The sequence below is a fragment of the Rhinatrema bivittatum genome, chromosome 1 (assembly GCF_901001135.1).
Source record: "Rhinatrema bivittatum chromosome 1, aRhiBiv1.1, whole genome shotgun sequence".
Lineage (NCBI taxonomy): Eukaryota > Metazoa > Chordata > Amphibia > Gymnophiona > Rhinatrematidae > Rhinatrema > Rhinatrema bivittatum.
Genome location: NC_042615.1, coordinates 212,410,615 through 212,433,497, shown reverse-complemented (window position 1 = coordinate 212,433,497; position 22,883 = coordinate 212,410,615). Strand labels below are relative to the sequence as shown.

General features: G+C 43.8%; 1 protein-coding gene across 1 annotated transcript in view; it reads right to left on the bottom strand.

Moving 5' to 3' along the window:
• Window positions 1–22,883, bottom strand: part of TBC1D14 (TBC1 domain family member 14) — a 229,332-nt gene that overhangs the window by 195,858 nt on the left and 10,591 nt on the right. The window contains 1 exon segment of the mRNA XM_029591586.1: window positions 3,899–4,613. Coding sequence (XP_029447446.1) covers window positions 3,899–4,613 — 715 coding nt within the window.

Here is a 22,883-nt window from a genome sequence, read left to right as displayed (position 1 = left end):
AAAAAAATTAGCAAGTTGACAAATTGTTTTACAAAAAGATAAAACATTAAAAAGTATTTGATTAATAAAGTACACATTTTTAGCAAGCACATCACTTTCTCTTACCAATTTTTACAATACAATTTGTCAACTAGCTAATTTTTTCTAATCATTTGGAGACTAGTTGTTCCCCGATTTCTTGATCTACTGTTTTAGCATACATTTTCCCCCACAGTGAGTTAAAACCTTCTTCAATACCAGATCTGCGATGTAGCAACGCTTAAGACATCATTGTACTAGGAGTTGAAGTTGTTGGAATATATTTCCCTGCACTTTGTTAACCCTAGAGATGTTTTACATCTGTTATTGTATAAATATTTAAAAGGACGCTAGGCATATTTGAAAGGGTGTTAAATGTATGTGTTTCTAACATACTGTGGAGATAATGCATTTGGTTTGGGTGGGATCAAGTTTTATGGGTTTGTTGTATGTTTTTGGTGAGTGAGGAAGTACTTTGTGTGTCTGTGAATGTATTTTATGTGCTATGAATTCATTTAATGCTTTTTATATGGCAGGTGTTTGCATTTTTGTGTCAAGGTTTCCATGGAAGATCCCTAGAAGGATAGAATGAATGTAATCTACACTTTGAAACATGCATTACAAATATATGCTTAAAAAGTATATTATTTACATGATGCCAATACACTATGTATATTTGCTACTTTAATTATTGAAAGTTTTCTGTGTCACTGTTAAATAAATATTGATCACTGAAATTGATGTATACATAGAAGCCAAAATGTAACAGAATCCTGGGATAAGCACAAAGGATCTCCCGTGCAAAGAAATGAGGGAAAAGCCAGAGATCAACTGGTGTATAAGGCAATGCAACAGGATTTGAAGTGACAAACTAGATGGATCTTACAGTCCTTAGACATCATATTTTAAGCTTTTATGATAAGTGAAGGTCAAGATTCAAAATGTAAGCCAGAGATGTGTGTTAGTAACAATGGATGCCAATACCATATTAGGCAAGCTTAGCAATTTAAATCTTTGAATTTGTTTCAGTACAACATTTAAACCATATTAAGTATTTTTATTGATTGATTCTGCATCACCCTAATCAAATATTCTAGTTCAACTACTTGGCTACTTGAAAATCTCTGAGGTACAGTGTGGGAAATTACATTTATCTTTACTAAATATATAGGTCAAATGTGCTAAATCAAATCAATTCTTTTTAGGGCATCAGAAAAATCTGCATAGCAAGTTTAAGAACAATTTTTATGCAAATGAGATATATTTGCATCAGAAAAGTTTCCAATTCAGATTTTTCCAGAAAGCACAAATCTCTGAGCTATGCACACAATTATAAAAATAAGACCATTGGGTTGCCAACATGAGCTATGCTCTCTGATTTACAAGTTATAATTGCTCAACTCAATGATTCAAAAAAAGAATCCCCTCATGCCCAGTAAATATTACTTGAGACTTAGAACAATTCTCTCCAGAAATTACAACATTAGATGCTGCTTTCCTGTTGGCTGTCACCAACTGAAAATCTTCCCAAGGTCTACATTCTGTGATCACTTTAAAGAGGACTCAGCGTGCTTGATTTTACTGCTAAGTACTACTGCAAATAAACACCACAGTCAACTACCAGTGGAGGATGAGATCTGAGAAACCGCAAAGGCTTTAAAAGTGAATCATCTTTTTTTTATGGTTTGTTTGTTTTTTATATCATTCTTGTAACTGATTTCAACAGAACTCAATAGCGAGAACAGCTTCTCATGTCACTGCAAAAAATGTTTCATGTATGCACCAATGTTAAGGGGTAAATATCCAGGTTAGACGTGACCCATGCACCCAACTTAAGGAGTTATGCAGGAAGATTGGTTGAATCTGCACAAGTGGATTTTCAGTTTCCTAAATGTACACGCGTAATGTCAGCATGAATACGTTTTGCTAGATAGTAAAGAGGCGATCTGTGGGACCATAGCGGGAAACCACATTTGTACATGTCACCGTTGGAAATATATGCACTTAATGGGCATGCCACTATCGCTTGTACGTTTAGCTGCTGAAACTGATCTTCAAAGACAGGTGCCCTGTGTTTGAAAACTGACTGAGTTTATGTGGGTTGAAAAGTAAAAAAAAAAAAATGGCCCTTTTGAAATTAGATATCCTATTTAACACACACTCACTAAAGGTACTGTACTCCAACAAAAAGGGACAACCTATTTCAGTAAGAACTGTTTCAAAAACAATCACAGGAGGCTTTGATAGCTGAATACAGCACTCACTTATAGAAACACTTTTTTAAAATTTGCATTTTTATGTCAAGGTTTCCATGGAAGATCCCTAGAAAGATAGAATGAATGTCATCTACACTTTGAAACACTCATTACAAATACATGGTATCATCAACTATGACGACTCAAATTCACTGCCTGTCAAACAGGGATACCTTCTACAGAGCCCACAGAAAAAGAAAGAACATAAGAAATTGCCATACTGGGTCAGACCAAGGGTTCACCAAGCCCAGCATCCTGTTTCCAACAGTGGCCAATCCAGGCCATAAGAACCTGGCAAGTACCCAAAAACTAAGTCTATTCCATGTAACCATTGCTAATGGCAGTGGCTATTCTCTAAGTGAACTTAATAGCAGGTAATGGACTTCTCCTCCAAGAACTTATCCAATCCTTTTTTAAACACAGCTATACTAATTGAACTAACCACATCCTCTGGCAACAAATTCCAGAGTTTAATTGTGCGTTGAGTGAAAAAGAACTTTCTCCGATTAGTTTTAAATGGGCCACATGCTAACTTCATGGAGTGCCCCCTAGTCTTTTTATTATCTGAAAGAGTAAATAACCGATTCACATCTACCCGTTCTAGACCTCTCATGATTTTAAACATCTCTATCATATCCCCCCTCAGCCGTCTCTTCTCCAAGCTGAAAAGTCCTAACCTCTTTAGTCTTTCCTCATAGGGGAGCTGTTCCATTCCCCTTATCATTGTTTTTAACACACATTTAAGACTGGCAAAAAAGGCTGGATTTTTTTTTTGTTTGTTTTAAAGGATTTCTTTTGTAATGAAATTAGTTTTTATATAATGAGGTGTTGACAAATGGAAGACCGTGATCTTTCCTGGCTGCATGAAGACCCTCCATGGAATGGTCACACATGAAAGTATAGGCCAAATCTACCAGACTAGCTAATGGGATCTTTTCTGGCACCGGGAGAAAGTAAATCTGACCGCAAAAGGTCCAAATCTTCAGCAATCATGGCATGGTCCTGTGATTTTCCATTAGAGGAAAAAATAAAAGAAAAATATCAACTTTTCCTCCCATAAGAAACAGGACCTATGAGTCTGCCTGGACTCACTCCTGCTCAAGAAGGAGCACATTTATTTAGGGTTAAGTCTCAGGAAGGCAAATAAAACCTATGGAGCAAATTTTCAAAGACGTCAGGCACGTAAAAGTAGCCTAGATTGTAGCAAATTTCAAAAACCCAGTTTTATACACATAAATCCTTTTGAAAACTACCTCCTATGTACGTATCTAGGTGGCTGAATAACCCTTTGTGGGCAAGCTTGGAAGCAGGGCGCAGTAATACAAGGTAAAAAAAAAACAAAAAAAAAAAAACCAACCCCAGACGCCTCCTTTCCTCCTTCTGCATGCTCCGGATTATTTTTTTGGCTCTATTGGAGTAACTTACAGAGTATTCCAAACACCACAAATAGCTGCCGACTATCCCCTTTTGTAATACAAGAGAAATTCAGGAAAACCTGATACCTAGGCTGCTGTTGGCTATCTGGAGGTCAAAAATGTTGGGGATAAATAAAGCCCTGCAACTTTTACTGGTTTTTGGTTTGGTTTTTTTTAAGACTGTGGCACACAATATTAAGATCACATTACCTATTGAGGAAGCTACTGAATGGCCCCAAGATCTTAGGTTTACTTTCCATTTCTCCTTCTTGCTCACAGTTCTGCTGGCTCTGATTGGACGTCTCCCTGCTCGAGTTTAACGTGATGTCCGAAAACTGGGTTTCATCGTTTTCCAGGGTAACGATAGCACTGGAACTGCTCGTTACCACAAAGTCCACAAGGTCCTCATTGCTGAGAGTGGTCGACAGCTCCGTGCTGAGGCTGGAGACGCTGCAGACAGACACGTCGTCGCTTCTGCTCGCGGCCACGCAGGACGGGCTGTACAGCTTCACCGAGTCGTAGCCGGTTCTTGGGAAGGTGGACGACTTGCGAGCGTTTTCGAGCTCCGCGTGAGATGGCGGGGAAGGCGCGCAGGATGGGAGCGCGCTGGCGCTCTGGAACGCCCTTTCCTCCCCGACCCCATCGGCCTTAATATTCAGAACGCTGCAATGCACGGTTTCAGGGTTGCCTATCTCCAGCGTTGGAATGCCAGAATCGGCGGATTTAAGGCTGTGCCGGTCAGCAAGCGTGGTGAAGCACAGAGCAGGCCCGTAGTCTGGCAAGGAGAGGGACCTTGGGAAGCTCAAATTCCAGTCTTGAAGCGTCGGTAGGTTACCATCCACGCTGGCGGCCTGCACCCCCATCACGTTTATTTTCTTTATGCAGTTTGATGCATTCCCTTCATTCATCTCGGTCCAAGACGAATCTAGTAAAGGAAACAAATGAAAGAAAAATATATTACATTACTCACCCCCACGTCAATGTTTTTTGCCAAAAGGTACATCTATTGTTTTAAGCAAATGAGTGCACGCTGCATACGGCTGCAACATTCCGTAGCGCCTACCTACATCAACTTTGTGAGCAGGGAGGTCATCGGCAAGGCAGCAAAGAAACTGCAGAATGGGACCCATAAAACCTTTATAGGAAACAGAACTGCAGCCTGAAGAGAAGTGATGCCAGAGAGCTGGCTTTAAGGCACCCAACACAATGGATTGGGATCCAAATACTTACTTTTCCCTAACCTGTGCTCAAGACAACTTACAGTTCAGGTATTGTAGGCAGATAGTGGCCATGGTGCTGCTTACCCAGAGGTCCTACGGCTGCCTCACTGATACAAATGGTTTCTGGCAAAGATGTCATCTCAACTGCAATACCTTAAAGCACTGCTGCTGAGATGCAGAGGCCAAACAAGGGTTTTTAAGGGAGTTTTTGGATCCATTACATCAAAAGGGGTCAGCACCAATACGGCTGCCGTCTGCAACTCCAAGTCCCCATGCAGAGGAGCCTTGTCCAAATCTTCCCTAAGGGCTTCTCGTTTTTCCATGGAAAGTAACAGACCAGCTCATTTAAAACATTCCTCTTCTGGACTGCTGCAGAGGACTTGCACAAAAGCAAAAATAAAACATATTGATACTCCGTCTGGGTGTTTCTGGTGATGCACTTAGGGGCCGAGTGCCCGTTTTCCAAACGGTGCACCAACACCTCTCCTGGGTGCCCGATGTAGCATTATAATGAGCTGCTGCGCCAAAAGGGAGGCGCTCGGGATCAATTGTGCATCCCTAGCGCTGTGCATCGGGCGCCCAGGAGACGGTGGTGTGCGGGTTAGGAAAACAGAAGGTCAATACGAGCGTCCGTTTTATCAGCCTATCTTCTGAACCAGCCAAAAAGCAGAGAAAAGGGGTTTAATCTGCCCACAGCTGTGATCTGTGTTTGCTCTAATCCAGTCAGTGTAAGGAGGAAGTTTAAGGGCGACACAGAAACTGTGTACTGGTTGATTTTAGGGAAAGGAAAAGAGAGGAGGTGGGTACGCAATTAGTTCTAGCAATTGATTAGTTCCATTTCAGACAGCAGCATGTCCACTAGCTGCAGCATCTCCAGACCGTAACCAACGAACATGGAGCCATTTTGGACCGCACTGAAAGGAAGGCAAGCAAACTTCTTCCAGCCTGTGAAAGCAAAAAAAAGCTGCGTCAAAAAATCCTGCAGATGACGTAATTTGCAAGTAGGAGAAAGCAGAAAATCGCTGCTCGGCTGACTCACCCTCGACTCGCAGTATGACAACGCCTGCTGGAGTTAAATTTGCCGCGATAAAAAGGGTGTGTTAGCTGAGCGGCGATTTTCTGCATCTGGGGGGGGAGGGGTGGCAATAGCTAATAGCCTCATCCACATGGCATTTACATATGATGAACGCTATTAGCTATGCGCATGTTTTGCACACGCTAACCCACTTTTGTGTTTCGTATTTTGATTTGGGCATCCAAAATGCACGTCCAAGCGCGGATTAACCTGAGCACACGATATTGCAATGGCCTGTTAATGCTTCCCAAGAGTTAGCAGTCCTCTGTACTTTAGTAAACACAGAAATTCTTGTCTGGCAGGACTGTTTTGTACACAGATGTGAACATTTTGCACGGACCAGTTTTACTTCAGAGTGGTTTTGATATGAGAATGGGTCTCAGGTTGGAAACTGAAGTTAGCTAAAGTGTTTCACACTGAACCCCCCCAAAAAGGGAGCTCATTTGCCAGAATTCAAAGTGCATAAGCATGGAATATTAAGTCCAATAAAAGTAAAAGTACTAAAGCAGAGAAATTATACCAATGCTCTGAGGGGATTCCAGCAAGAGGATATGATAGAGATCTTGAAAGAGTAGATGTGACTCTGTTATTTACACTTTCGAATAATAGAAGGACTAGGGGGCATTCCATGAAGTTAGCAAGTAGCACATTTAAGACTAATCGGAGAAAATTCTTTTTCACTCAACACACAATACAGCTCTGGAATTTGTTGCCAGAGGAGGTGGTTAGTGCAGTTAGTGTAGCTGGGTTCAAAAAAAAGGTTTGGATAAGTTCTTGGAGAAGTCCATTAACGGCTATTAATCAAGTAAATGGAAGAGATGGTGGAAGAATTTTAAAAACAATTCTGAAACCAAAATGAATTCACGAAACAAACTCATGGCAATATTATTCTGGGTTATCCATTAACTATATTTATATGCGAGGAGACCTTCTGCATAAGAATTCTTCCAGCTAAAGGGACTCTGGGTCAATGGGGATCTTTGGAGATGCTCATTTCATACAGCCTGATACCAGAAACGCTTGCACAAGAAAAAGTTCACAGAAATAAAGGTCAACAAGCTGCAAGCGGTACCTTTGTATTGGACTAAGTTAATACATATGTGACTAGCTTTCAAGAGTCATTGGACCTTCATTAGTTCAATGCATAGTGATGATGATGCCTGAATATTCAAGCAAACTGTAAGCTATAATGATTTGTAAAGTAAAAGGAATGGGGGAACAGGACCAGGTGATATGTTTAGAGAAGGAAAAAAAAAGGTAAGGGAGACGCCAGATTTTGCAACTGTAGGAAGACTATGGGCCTTATTTCAAAAGGGACTCTTCCTCATTCTATGCCTATGGAAATTGTGCCTGTGCCTGTGGCCTAGCCTGGCAGGAGAGATGTTTGGAGTAGCAAGGGCTATGAGTTTTAATCCAACTTTGGGAAACAGAAAGGGAAGATGAAAGTGGGTACTAGTCATACTTTAAGCAGCCCTGTGGTGGCACAGGGAAAATGGCACTGATCTCTGCATTATAAAGCTGCAGGTTTGACTCCTGCTTTCATCCAGTAGGAAGGAAATAAAAAAGTAAGCACTAGTAGACTTTTTAGCTCTCTGCTTCAACGGCAGGGGAGAAATGCTGGATATGCATTGAAAGTGAAGTATCAGACTAACTCTCTGCTTCAACGGCAGAGGGAATGAAGAAAAGTGGATCTATATACAGACAACAACCAACAAGGACTGAATTACATAGTCTGGGTAAACAAATAAGCATGGGTGTAGCTTGCTTATTGCGGCAGTTACTACCCCTAACTAATTAAGCTAGATAAGAACATAAGAAAATGCCATACTGGGTCAGACCAAGGGTCCATCAAGCCCAGCATCCTGTTTCTAACAGTGGCCAATCCAGGCCATAAGAACCTGGCAAGTATCCAAAAACTAAGTCTATTCCATGTTACCATTGCTAATGTCAGTGGCTATTCTCTAACGGCAGGATTTTATAAAATTGCGCGAGGGCGTACCTCTGTTCGCGCACCAGGCGCGAACAAAAGTACGCTGGATTTTATAAGATACGCACGTAGCCGCGCGTATCTTATAAAATCCGGGGTCGGCGCGCACAAGGGGGTGCACATTTGTGCAACCTGCGCGCACCGAGCCCGGCACGCGTTGCCTGTTCCCTCTGAGGCCGCTCCGAAATCGGAGCGGCCTCGGAGGGAACTTTCCTTCGCCTTCCCCCCACCTTCTCCTCCCTTCCCCTATCTAAACCCCCCTACCTTTGTCGGCAAAGTTACGCCTGCTGGAAGAAGGCGTAACTTTGCGCGCGCCGGGCCGGCTGCACCGCTCCGTGTTCCGGTCCGGGGGCTGGTCCGGCTGCCGTGGCCACGCCCCCAGAATGCCCCAGGGCCGAAACCACGCCCGCGGCACCGCCCCCGAAACGCCGCGTCACTCGCAACATGCCCCCGAAACGCAGCGTCAGTCCCTTAGATGCAGTTCCAACACTGGTCTCTACATTAATGGTGGGGTGGAAGGGAAATAGAACCAAAAGGTTACTAAGAGCCAAGAGAAACAGATAAGTATGAGAAAAAAAAAAGTGCGAAACTTGCTGGGCAGTCTGGATGGGCCGTTTGGTCTTCTTCTGCCGTCATTTCTATGTTTCTATGTAACCATCTATATAGAATAAGGCCCTATTATAGTTAAGGGGTTTAAAGTTTATTGGTTTAAAAAACAAAAAAAACCAGACAGCCAAGACATTTTTAGAAACCTGGGAAATTTTTTTCTTTTTTAGCTATTAGCTTTTTTTTTTTTTTTTTAATACTTCATTTGTTTTTTTCCTTACTTTGACTATTTCCTCTCCCCTTATTTCACCATTTCCTCTAAATCCCTCCCTCTAACCTCTCACAGCAATTCCCCTTCATCTGCAGGGGCCTCGGGGGCTCTTACCCCCATTCAGGTACCACATTTTAGGTACCCAGGTCTTTTCAGTCCTTTGCCAGGTAATGAGGGAGGAAATCAATGTCTCTCTTAAGTCCCTTTGTGTTTTGTGTCAAAGTGCATGGTCATTATAATTTCAAATGCCTTACTTTCTAGCAGGCCGATACAGTAAGGACGCGTAAGAAAGAGTGCGGCAGTGCCGGGCTCACCCTTGTTTGCCGCACGCACAATTTGTTTCACATACCGCCCGATACAGTATTCAAATGAGACGCAAATCCAAGTGGCGTCCAAAGCGAGTCCATGAAGCGGTAGGCGTGCGCAATCCATTTTACTGTATAGAGCGGTACACAGCGCCTAAACAGTATCCTGGTGCGCTGGTACCTGTCGTTTGAAATATCATTCCACCAGGAAAGTGGATGGTTCTCCTACAGACCCCGCCTCCTTGAGCGCCCGGCTGGACGTCCAAGCAGGAGTCCAAGGTCGCAGCTTGGACGTCCAGCCTGGGCGCTCAAGGCAGGGAGAAAGCCCATGAACGACTGTCAGCATTGAAGCAAGTACCACACTCTAGTTACTCACCAAAATACTCTTTCTTCACGTGCAGCACCAGCTCCTTCTCCAGTTCCAGGGACTGACCGCACAGGCTGGAGCGTGGACTGGCCTGTTGCGGGCCGGCGCAGTCAGCCTCAGGGTCGCCCAGGGCCCCATAGCGCGAGTCCGAGTAGCTGGAGTGAGGGCAGACGTGCCGCTGGTCGAAGCCCATGCTGATGCCGCTGTACCGGTTGCTGCTGGGCTTGCTGCCGCTGTCGTAGCCGGTCAGGGCGCAGCTTGCGTTCATGCACCTTCCCGCTACCTTTAGCGCCCGGCTGGACATCAGAGGTCACGGCGTAGGATGTATAGGAGCTCGTGCCCACTGCAAGTCAGCGGTGACAAGGAGCCCCCGGAAACGATGTCCGTTCTTCCCTACGGAACTGAGGTACTCTGACGTTAAGCGCGGTGGTGCCAGATTGGGTTACTTTTTTCCCCCTTGTGCGAGAAGCATTTTTTTCTGTGGATTAGGTTGGTTTGGGACTGGGCGGCTAAGTTCCAACAGTCCTCTTTGTTGCTGGCATGTGGTGCTTTTTTTTTCTTTGCTGCGGGCAACTCAACCAGTGATGACATTTCGACCGGAGCTAGCAGCCAGAGCCAGAACGGATTCAGATTCAGAGAACTGCTGCTGGGCTTCAGCCGGCGCTCAAGGCAGCGGGAAGCTGACTGAACACCACACTAATGCCAGGGTCAGGGTAGGTGGTAAATTTGCAGGTTAAAGACGCGGCAAAATAGCTGGTTAAAAAGGCAATAATCTGGGCGCACGTTACTGTATCGGAGGGAATAGCTAATCCGATCATTAACATATCATATACATGCAGCGGGCGGAAAGGGATACGCGATTTCAGTAAGTGGTAAGGACGCGTAAACCTGGATACTGAATCGCGGGTTAGACATATGCGTACAAAGCGGGTTAAAAACAGGGTAACCGCGGCTGCGCTTTACTGTATTGGCCTGTAGGTAATTCTGAAGTTCAGTTTCAGTATCCTGATCACAAGGTCATTGATGCAAAAATGCTATTAACCTTCTCTTACTAGAAAACTACTTGAGTAGTCTAAGAAGAAAAATGAATCGATTTCTTTTCACAATGTTGGGAGATCTTCCCAGAAATAGAAAAGGCACCAAGGAGGAACACAACTCCCGATCAGTGCTGGCTCACAAATTAAACAAATAAATGTTAGAATTTCAAAGAAAGTTTCTCCCGGGAAAACTGCATAACAGTATATCAGTAATGAGAGGTGGAAAGACTTAGGGCACCTGGATTCAAGGCCTGCAAATGTTTCTACCTATTAGCGCTATTCATCCTGAAGAAGCATTTTCAGGTGCTTAAATTTAGCAATAGCTGCACCATCAAATTTTGATACAGACCAGTGACATTTGAAAGTTCATTGGCCCAGCTCACCATGAAGATTTTGAGTAGTAAGGGCAGGAGAGAAAGAGACAGAGAGAGACAGAGAACAGCGAATGAAAACAGACACGCCAAGACACCAAACAGGCCCTAAAAAGAAGTTAGTTTCAACAATGGGCCGACCATGCTGCCATCACGAGCTAGCCTCACTCACCCATATCTTTGCAGCAGAACACCTCTCTCTCTCTCCCCCCTTTATTGGCTCCTGCATACCAGCATCTCAGCAACATCACCCTGCCATGCTTTGCCTGCAATGTGTGCTGCTTCTTCTGCCTTGCTCCTTGCCTTGTCATTGCCTGTTCCAGTCCTGCTCTTCACCTCCTATTACAGTCCTTGCCTCGCTGTGCTCCTCTTCCCTCGCATGATTCTGCCTTGCCCGCTCTCTGACATACTCCTGCCTTGCCTTACCATAGTCCTCGTCCTGTTCCAGCCTTACTCCTACCCACTCCACGTTCTCTGCTTCCTGCTCTTCTTCTGATAAGACACCTTGCGCTTGTCCCTTGCCTGACTGCCGCCTGGATACTGACCTTATCTATCTCCTGCCTTGACCTCTGCACGGACAGACATTGCCTACTCTCCTCCTGCCCTGACCTTGGACTGGATGCTAACTTGCTCAACTTCAGCCTGCCCTTCGCCCGTCTATGGACTCTGCCTGACTGCTCTCTACAGGATCATCGCCTAAGTCCTGCCAGCCCAGAACACAAAGGCTCAACCTGCAGGGAAAGGGGATTGTTATTAGCTGAAGCTCAGACCTAGTCCCAGCTTGAGTGTGTCTGCCTGCTGTCAGCATGGGCTTTAGCCAGTTTGCCCGCTGGCCTGCATCAACCACACCAGAGCCCAAGGGCCCATATTCCATGACAGTCAGTAATCAAAGCAATGCTAGGACAAAGCTACAGAAAAACAAATAAGGAAGAAACAAGTAAGAGGTACTCTCTAGTTTTCAGTCTGCTAAATTACTGCAATGCTATCATAGGGCTTCCAAAATGTATATATACTGTCTGTAGTTGGTTCAGCCCTCAGTGACCTGTATTATAAATGGCGGGATACAAACACATGACCCTACTACTTGCTCAGTTGCACTGGGGCCCAAAAGAGTACATAACATATCATGCCCAGCTTTTATATCTTTGAGGGGTTTAGGAGTTGGGTATCTGAGGGAGCAACTGGAATGATATAACTTCAGGTCAAATCTTGTGGTCATCACAGGCAGCATTACTGCATAAACCAACATTGCATGAGTTGCGGTTGTCCGTGGTCAGGACAGCCTTTAGAAGTACAGGCCAGTATTTCCTAACTAGTATGCCATGGCACACTGTGTGCCTTCACACCTGATAGGTTGTCCAACAATAAAGTCACTACCGCTTGGTGCTCAGATCCAGAACCTGGACTCTGCTCTCAGCAGCTAAACAGCAACAGGAGACACCAGGGTGGCTCTTAAACATGTCCTTTCTGAGAAGACATGCAATCTTGCGTGCCTCTTCTTCCTTGCTACAGCAGGAGCCCTGGGAGGTAAGTAATTATTGGGCAGCATGCTGTGCACCGATAACTGGGCCCCACATTCCACACAGCACCTTATCTTTCCCCCTTAAGCCTCCTCGAGTCCTTCCTGCATCTGTCCTTTCCCAGGCTAAGAGATGGGGATTGCGTGCACTGAGCACTGGATGTGACGCACTAGGAGCAGCGGCAGAGGAGCTCAGACAACAAAGATAACCAACTGAACCAGCTGCCTGCACCACACTGACTTCCCCCTTCTCCTGCATGTATATATATAGAAAGAGAGCTGGTCCACTGTAATGCGGCTGACCCCTCTCTCCCTTTATTTTTAACTTTGTAAGAGAACTGGAGGGGCTCTCAGTGCTTCCCTAGCTCTTCTTTTAGCCAAAAGAGTCCTTTCTATGTCCGTACTTCCTGCTCCGGGGAGGTTGGTGCGTTAGATAATTTATTTATGTAGGTGTGCCTTGGACTTGAAAAGGTTGAGAAACACTGATAGCCTGTGTTTGACACCAGATGCCTTGTTTTGGAAACTACTGAAAACCAAAGTGTTTCTTAGGGCCTTTAGCAAGAGTCAGCTGTAAGTAAATACAACCACTTGCTTTTGATCATTTGTGGGAGAGAGAATAGTAAATATTTACCTTGGGGCGGGGGAGTTAATTGTTTCATCTATCTGAAGGGTTGGTGGTCAGATTGCGTTTTCATTTGATATTTCCATTTGCTCTTTGGTATTGGGTTTGTTTATATCAGGTGTGGCCACTCTGGCCCTCAAGAGCCACAAACAGGCCAGGTTTTCTGGACGTCCTTAATGAATACGTATGAGATAGATCTGCATGCACTGCCTCCATTGTATGCAGGTCTCTCATGCAGATTTCATTGTGAATATCCTGAAAACCAGGCCTATTCGTGGCTCTTGAGGACTGGAGTTGGCCACTCCTGGTTTATATATTTCGTATGTGTAGGCTGATTTTATGATTGTACTATTTTAAAATCTGTATAAAAACTGAAACTCGCCAGGTGCAAGTGTTTGAACTGGTGTGAGCTAAACGCAACTAATATATACAAATGTTCATTTGCTGTCTAGAAAATCAGCAACTAGCATGATGTGCTATAAACATTACAGAACATCTAGTTATTTTGTTAGCATGACATTTTCTTATTGTAGGCCAGAAAGTATCAATTCACTAGCAAAACAGGCAGGAAAAAAGTGTGTGTGAATATGACCTCTAATTTCCAGATATCCATGTAGAGCTGGCTGCATTGAAGTTCTGCTTTAAGCACTTTGTCATGCGTTATGGAATGTGGAAATAAAAGGTTTCCAAATACTCCAGGGAACAGATTTCAGTCGCATCATCACTCTTTAGCCTTGCTCAATTTCTAACAAGCTCAGGATACCCTCTCGAGGTTCTGCAAATTCTTCAACCTCAGCTACGAGAACACTGAAACAGTTCATAACAAACTCATAAAGCCATTTGCAACTTTTGGGAAGTACATGTTCTTCTCCAGCGTATTTGTAATGGCAATTCCATGAATGGGACAAAATCTGCAATACGCTATACACAAATATGAAATAAGCTACTGGGTGTCACAAGCGGCAATTCAATTTACTGACCTAGTGCCTCAAGGGAAGTACAGCATGGTAATCCAACTACTTCCAGTCACAGTTTAAGCATGTACAAGTGTGAACATAAAAGGGAAACTAAGCAGAAAGATTCCTCTCATTTCAATAATAAACTTCTCTGAATGAGTGCAAATTCCATGTTTTCGATCGGCAAGGGTGAAGAATCATGTACATTACACAGGCAACTGCTATTTCGTTAAAGACCCACAAAAACTATAATGTTGCATCAAAACTATTTACCCTCAAGGGAGTCTACACTGGTAAAACAGGTTCACATCGATGAAAGAGGGGGAAAAAAACCCAGAAGGAATTATACATGCAAGGTGAAACAGACATTTGTTAAATATATTGCTGCCAGAACAAAATTGTTTAGTTATGATATTAAAACTGATGCACTGGGATTTGCACCTGGTTGGAACTTAAAAAACAAAACAAAACACAAATTTCCTTCTGTTCCTCTGGACTTCCAGCTCAATCGGAACCAGCCTCTGTTGGGTTGCAATTCCATCAGCCTTCACTTGCAACTAGCCAATGTTCCCCCACCACACAACACTTTTCTGCCCAGCCATTCTAGCTCCAGTCCTCTGCTAGGGGCTCTCTGCTGAACATGGTTTATGATTACTAGGGGTTCCCATTGTACCGGAGGAATGCCCTCCCCGAGGAGCTGCAAACACTGCCTTGGCCCAGGCAGCAGAAGCCAGGCCTGGGAATTAAGCTCTGTTTGCGTGCATAGCAGTGCCAACCTCTCGAGCAGGCCTGAAAAAGTACTATTAATGATATTAAGAATGTATCATCTCTCTTATCAATACAGTTATGGAATCATTTGAAGATATTTCTGGACTGACATGACAGCAAGTGGATGCAAAAAAAAAAAAAAAAAAATTTCCAAACATTTTTATATCAACACCATGCAAAGTTTCTGGGACATTTCATCCGGAAAAAATTCATAAAGAGTGGGAGAAGTTAAAACAGAAAGAGTTGATTTATACTGGCATACTTTAAGTGATTTTTAAACAGAAAAGACCACAAGAGGATTTTGCATTAAAAAAAGTAAAGACTCCTGATTTTTTTTTTTTATTGGAAATGGTGTCAAGTTCTTAACAGATGTTCTTTGACCCTCATTTCACTGGTTATAGAGGACATGGGAAATGAATCAATTCAAATTAAGGGGCAACGTACTAAAGGGCATTAAAACCTGCCGTTAGCTAAAGTTTAATGAAGAACTAGAAAAGCAAAATAGTAACGCATTTATTTACCATTTGGGCACCTGCTAGGTACTTTTATCTTGGACTGGCAATTTATGTTCTTAAATCAAATTAATAAACACTAAAATAAGTAAAAGCATTTAGCGGTAGACACTGAAAGCAGGTCTTTACATTATATAGCATGCTTGCATTAATGCCAATATGAAAACTTAACCAAAATTCTGGGAGTCCCACTTAATTCTTTGCACTAACAACACATTAGAAATTGTGCTACTCTGCAGTAATTTTAAATTAGTTGTTTAGCATATTTTAGCATCTAATTATTCATTTAAATATTTTTATATTAGTCTGTTTTAAGGTTAACATGGACTAGCGCACTACAGTGCATCAACTATCGCAAGCATTAATACCAACGCACTTTAATACTCTGGCCCCAAGGAAAAAACCTTGAACTATTAAAGAAGAAACAAGCAATCAGATTTAAGGAATTGGAAATGAAATTGAGAAATAAATCTTGAAAAACAGCACAAAATAAAAAATGTAAGAGATAAGAGTGAGGAAACTGACATTGGATTATAAAAGAGGAGAATATAAACCTACAACTGGAAGGGGATACGATGATCTAATTGAGTAGAATCCCCAGGGTTTTCAGACACCAGAAACAAACTAAAATGAATTCAGAGTCACATGTTCTACAGGAATTTAGATCATATTTTTTTTCCAGAAAAGACAGACAACAAAGAAAAGAACAGGAGAAAACAATTAAAAGGCAAAAGGATATCGCCAGAAGAGGAGTTAATTTATGAACAGGATACGGAGATCTTGGATTTGTACAAGGGTTAAATTAAGTGTCTTAATATTATTCAACGTTAAAGTTAAACTACACTGTAATTAGACTTAAAATGTTTTATGGGATGACATACTAATAATGGGAATATTAAGAAAAGTTTGAGGCTCAAACCAAAATGTGCATGTGTTCCTATTCAAAATGCCTAAATACATTTCTAAGTTTAATTAAAAATATAGAAAGGGAAAATGTGTTATTTGTTGAACCCTCAATCAAAATTCACTAATGCTTCTTCATTGGCTAACAGCTCTGTTTCATGAGGAATATTATAAAAGCTATTTACATCCATAGTGCATAATAAACAAATTTTTCCCCTTCACTTTTTTTTTTTTGTTTAAAAGGTTGAGAAAAGCGACTAGTGTATTTTAGGGAATCTCTCTCTCATATATATATCTAATAGCAAGTAATGTTCAGTCTTTTCATTTATTCAAGAATGATTTCTTCCTAAAGTTAACTGTGAAACATAAAATAGTAATATTAAAGTCTAAAGAATGTTTCTCAAAACAGAGTCTAATTCATTTTATTTTTACAATCCACAAATTCCACTATAGCTCCCCTTTTGCCTTTTTTAAAATAGTAGAACTGTTATAGCCTGTACTGTAATATCTAGAAGACTGTGAAAAATGCAGGCACTCACATAACCAGCTCTCTCTGGCAGGCTATGCAGGAGGCTGGATATTTTGGGCAACGACCACAGTAGTATTGTTGGCTATTTAGATTACAGAGCTTTGTAGCTAGGCATGGGACAGGTGGAGTGTGGGTGGGGATAAGAGGGGATTTTGTATGGCTGTTCTTTCACCCAGTAGGGTGGAATACCAAGGAAGATTTATCCTGGACAGTCTGTTTGCGTCCTTGGTACTCTACCCTATATCCAGAAGATATACCTTGCAGGAAGCTGCACTATAGTTAGCAACTGGGATGTATCCCTAGCAGTGCGGACAAAACAACTGTGCACATTGAATGAGCCAGTTGGCCTTTTTCTGTTACTACTACTAATATTTTTCCAAACTCCTTATCTTGTTAAATGTGAATTTATGCAGTCATTGGATATTATACTACATACAAATTGTTAAGTTTGAAGATAGTTTCCATTTACAAATTCAGGGAACAGTTGAGAGGGGCATTCAAATACAATCTGAGCAATGAGTATATGCAACCATGTTTATGGTGAAAAACAATGAACCTTTCGTAACGATGGGGTTTTTTTTCAGTAGAATTGTTGTACCCATTTTCGCTTTATTGATATCTTAAATAAGGGATAGTAAAGAAAGCTAATTTGCTAATTTTGTGCCAGACTGGGTTTTTCCTATTTTATGTCTGTGGGAAAAATGCTTCGTACACCTGATCCTTTGTCAAGTATTTGAGTGACTTGAATAGCACTATTTGATTTACCAGCCATTATAGTCATGAAGAAACGGTTTGAATGTTAAAAGTCCAAATTGTTAATACAAAACCTGAAACCATTTGGCAGATACCGATGCGAATGCTATTTTTAAAGCTTCGATCTTCTATCCATAAGCTTTAAAAAGAAAAGAAAAGATAGAAATCCCCAATTAGGACTAATTAGAAACAAAAAGATCTTGTTAGTCAAAAATCTGTATTGAAAACGAAAACAGAGCATGGGTGACACATTTAGGGACAGATATAATAAAACCCACACGAAAACTGGAGTAAAATGTTAGCACCAATTTAAACTAATGGTATGCAAATTGAACCAGCATTAAAAGTGCTCAATAAGTCCAAAAAGTGCCCCAAATCGGATTTAAGACCAAAATGCAGAAAACCATGCTAACAACGGCAGAAGAAAACAGCACTAACAGGGCCATTCTTTATTCTGTGATGTGCCGGTATCGCGGCGGTATAATTCTAATTAGAGGAAGGGGAGGAGTGTGGGCAGGGTTTGGGCAGAGTTATCTCCCGGCAGCGCCGTGGGTTGTTCACGTTATCGCCGGCAGCACAGCGGGAAATAACTACACTTTTTCCCCGTGGTGCTGGGGCGATAGCATGTGCCACGATGCGGCCAGCTACCCACTATCGCCCCGCCCCTTTTTTTTCCGTGCCTCATCATTCTGCTACAAATATAGTAGATAAGTTTGAAAAACGATGCAGTGTTCCCTATTGTTTGATAGAAAGGATATAGCCAAATAAAATACTGAACATAGCACGGTATAATATGCGTAACAGAGAAAAATGATAGAAGGAAAAATTGATTATGTCAAGAAAAGCCTGGTTATTGTGATTAAATATACACCATCTTCAAAAAATTAAAAAAATGTGTTAACACTGGGACATTTTACTTTCAGAGCCAACAGGTATGTCATCAATCACTTATGTTCACATACAGGAAAGACCAACACTTGGGCAACTTGATGGTTTACTAGTATCTTACGAAAGGATGCCATAACAAGGGCACAATTCTCCATTAACAGAGCATGTGTTTTTCAGACATTTTACTTTTTCTGTCTTTGGCAGCCAACAGTAGTGCCTTTATGCAGTTATTAGTAGCTCTGACAGTACAGAAAACTTGGGTGTTTTCAGATAAAATGACAAACACCCTGGATTTCCACAAAAACAAATTTGGGAATTTTGTGAGTTTCATCCAAAATCGCTGTGCTATCGCACCTATCAGCAGCCATGGAAAGCTGGCATTGGGCACGAATCATCCGTAAGGTGCCGAAGATAGCAAAAATATAAAATGTGAAAACCAAAAGCTTATCCTCTCCATTTCTCCTCTGTGCTCCAACTCTAAAGCACCAGCTCCGTGGGTGGTTTCCCACAGAAGAGCCCTGATCAAGCTAAGGACAAGCTGAACCAGGATACAATCACTGCTATATACTTGCAGAGGCAAAAAATCCTGCAGTGCAATGCATCAGTCGGGCCATATTCTTTCAAAAACTGAATTTATCCCTTTTTCCATCTACAGGCTGCATGTGGAATGAGCAACCTCTGGCAGTGAAGAGGAAAGGGAGCCTCACCAGGCAAGACACGCTTGACCGGTCACAAGCTGTGCAGCAGAGTAACAGGGTCTGCAACATGTTAGGGAAGAGAAGAAGTCATTCCAAACCAAAGCTCTCCCACGAAGTCTGCCATGATAGCCATCTGGCCAGCAAGCTGGCCCCTTATTTGTAGGCTTCTATGGCAAACTGCACTATAATGCCATGGGGCTGGCCACTTCATTCTGACCAGTCACAACTAAACACTTACAAACCATTCACTGGTGCCAACAATCCTGGTCCCTAAGTAAAATTGGAGAAATTACTTACCTGATAATTTTGTTTTCCTTAGTATAGATAGACTCAGGACCAAGGGTATAGTGTACTCTTAATAGCAGATGGGAGACTGAGTCAGATTTCAAAGCTGACCTCAGCCTACATATACCCGTGCAGGAAGCCTAGCTCTTCAGTATTCTCCTCGAAAAGCAATTGTGGATATGTGTGTGCTCTAATAACTTGATTAACTTGATTAACTAGGACTGGTTCAACTGATTTCCAAATTGGAGACCGCTAGTGCACTCAACCGAATAACACCGACACCCGGCAACTAAGATGCCTTGAACTAGGGGTAATAACTGGCTTACCCGTGCGTCTTATTCTCGGTGTTTGTCACCCAAGTCTTCCAGATTCCGGGGCAGCCATAGGCGAGATGCCGAGTCCATCTGTCTACACTAAGGAAAACGAAATTATCAGGTAAGTAATTTCTCCATTTCCTAGCGTGTAGCCAGATGGACTCAGGACCAATGGGATGTACAAAAGCTACTCCCAAATAGGGCGGGAGGCTGCCCTTGGCCCACTTAGTACTGCCCTTGCAAAGTTTGTGTCCTCCCGGGCCTGGACATCCAGGCGGGTAGAACCTGAAGAAGGTGTGTATGGAGGACCACGTCGCCGCCCTACAGATCTCGGCAGGCGACAGCATCTTTGTTTCCACCCAGGACACTGCCTGTGCCCTTGTAGAATGGGCCTGGACTTGTAGAGGTGGAGGCTTCCCTACCTCTACGTAGGCCGCCTTAATTACTTCTTTGATCCAGTGGGCTATAGTTGCCCACGAGGCCGCTTCCCCGTTTCTTTCCGCTGTGAAGGACGAATAGGTGGTCCGTCTTTCGCACAGATTCCGATCTATCCAGGTATCGGACTAGTAGTCTGCCGACGTTTAGATGGCGAAGACGGTGAGAGTCTTCCGAATCCTTGTGTTAGTCTGTAGATGGCAGAGAGATGGTTTGCTTTAGATGAAACTGAGAAACCACTTTTGGAAGAAAGGAGGGGACAGTGCGTAGCTGTATGGATCCTGGTGTGAACCTGAGGAACGGTTCCAGACAGGATAGCGCTTGAAGCTCGGAGATGCGACGGGCTGAACATACTGCCACTAGGTATGCAGTCTTCAGGGTCAGGAGCCGTAGTGACAGAACGCACATTTGTCTGAAGGACATTCCTGCTAGGAAGTCTAGTACTAGATTGAGATTCCATAGGGGCACCATCCACTTTAAGGGTGGTTGGATTTATTTGACCCCTCTCAGGAAGAGGAAAACATCTGGATGGGTTGATAGGCTGATGCAGACAACCTTGGCTCTGAAGCAGGTCAGCGCGGCCACCTGAACCTTGATGGAATTGAGGGACAACCCCTTGTTCAAGCTGTCCTGCAGAAATTCCAGGATCTTGGGAATTTTGACTGTCAGTGGAAGGATCTCACAGTCCTCACACCAGGCTTCAAATACTCTCCATATTCGTACGTAAGCTAGTGATGTGGAGAACTTGCGTGCTCGAAGTAAGGTATCAATCACTGCCTTAGTGTATCCGCTTTTCTTCAGGTGAGTCCTCTCAAGGGCCAGACTGTAAGAGAGGATAGAGTCAGGTCTTCGTGGAGGATCGGTCCTTGCCTGAGAAGATCCCTGTGTGGAGGTAAGCACAGAGGGTTTCCCGCAAGAAGTCTTCACATGTCTGCGTACCATGGCCTTCTTGGCCAGTCCGGGGCCACTAGAAATACTAGTCCCCTGTGGTGTTCTATCTTGCGGATGATCCTGCCCAGTAGTGGCCATGGGGGAAAGACGTACAGCAGGTCTTCCTGTGGCCAGGTCTGGACGAGGGCGTTAATTCCCCGGGATTGTGGTTCTCATCTGCGGCTGAAGAACTTGGGAACTTGGGTGTTGGACCGGGTTGCCAGTAGGTCCATGGCTGGGGTTCCCCAATGGTTTACTATCAGCTGGAAGGCTGTGGATGACAGCGTCCGTTCCCCTGGGTCTAGGCTCTCTCTGCTGAGGTAGTCCGCAGAGACGTTGTCTTTTCCCGCGATGTGGGCAGCTGAGATCCCTTGCAGGTTTGTTTCCGCCCACGCCATGAGGGGGTCTATTTCCAGGGACACCTGCTGGCTTCTGGTTCCTCCCTGACAGTTGATGTAGGCAACTGTTGTGGCGTTGTCTGGCATGACTGACAGATTTACCCCGAAGTCTGTGGCCGAATCATAGACAGGCTAGTCTGACTGCTTGAGCTTCCAGTTGGTTTATTCCATCCCGCCTCTTCCTGGTCCCATTGTCCCTGGGCCATCAGTTCCTGACAGTGGGCTCCCCACCCTCACAGGCTCGCATCCATGGTGAGCAAGATCCAGTTCGGTGGGGATAGTTTTATTCCCTTGCTCAGATGGTCTTCCTGTAGCCACCATTGGAACTGGGTCCGAACCTCTGCTGGTAGCTGGAGGTGAATGGAGTAATTCTGGGACATCGGGTTCCATCGTGACAGTAGGGAACGTTGTAGTGGGTGCATATGGGCCCTTGCCCATGGAACGACTTCTAGGGTTGATGTCATGAGACCGAGGACTTGGGAGGTAGTCCCATACCTTGGGGCGAGCATAGTTTAGCAGTTTTCACAGCTGACTCAGTTTCCTTCTCCTTGGAGGGGAAAGGACAACCTTGTCTTGCTTGGTGTTGAACCGGACTCCCAGGTACTCTAGCAATTGGGAGGGCTGCAGGCAGCTCTTGGCTGTGTTGACGACCCACCCGAGATTCTGTAGCAAATTCTTGACTCTGGTGGTCGCCTGGTGACTTTCCTCTGTAGATTTTGCCCTGATCAGCCAATCGCCCAGATAAGGATGTACGAGGATTCCTTCTTTCCTCAGTGCTGCCACCACTACCACCATGATTTTGGTGAAGGTGCAAGGGGCAGTAGCTAGACCGAAGGGTAGCTCCCGCAACTGGTAATGATGATCCAGTATCGCAAAGCGTAGGAAGCGTTGATGGTCATTATGGACCGGGATGTGGAGACAGGCTTCGGATAGATCCAATGAAGTCAGGAATTTTTCCGGCTGTACTGCCCTTATGACTGAGCGTAGGGTTTCCATGCAGAAGTGTGGTACCCTCAGGTAATGATTGACTGATTTGAGGTCCAGGATGGGCCGGAACGTTCCTTCCTTCTTGGGAACGATAAAATAGATGGAATAGTGACCAGTAATTTGTTGGTGCTTGGGCACAGAGGTGTTCGCCTTTAGGCTGAGTAACTTTGTCAGTGAGATTTCCACTGCCGTCCTCTTGGAGAGGGAGTGGCACGGTGATCTCACAAATTTGTCTGGAGGGATGCTATGGAAGTCCAGATAGTATCCCTCTCGAATGATGGTTAGGACCCACTTGTCCGATGTTATCGCGACCCATCTTTGGTAGAAGAGGGTTAGGCTGCCCCCTATGGCTTCTTCCTGTGGATGGGTCTGTTGATTCTCATTGTGGGGTGCGAGTGGAGCCTGTACCTGAGCCTGCTCCTCTATTGTTGTATCTGTTCCGAAAGGACTGTGCCCTGCCTGCGGTGCAAGGTGCTTGGTAGTATGTATTCTTGTATGGTCTAAAGCGCTGGACTCCTC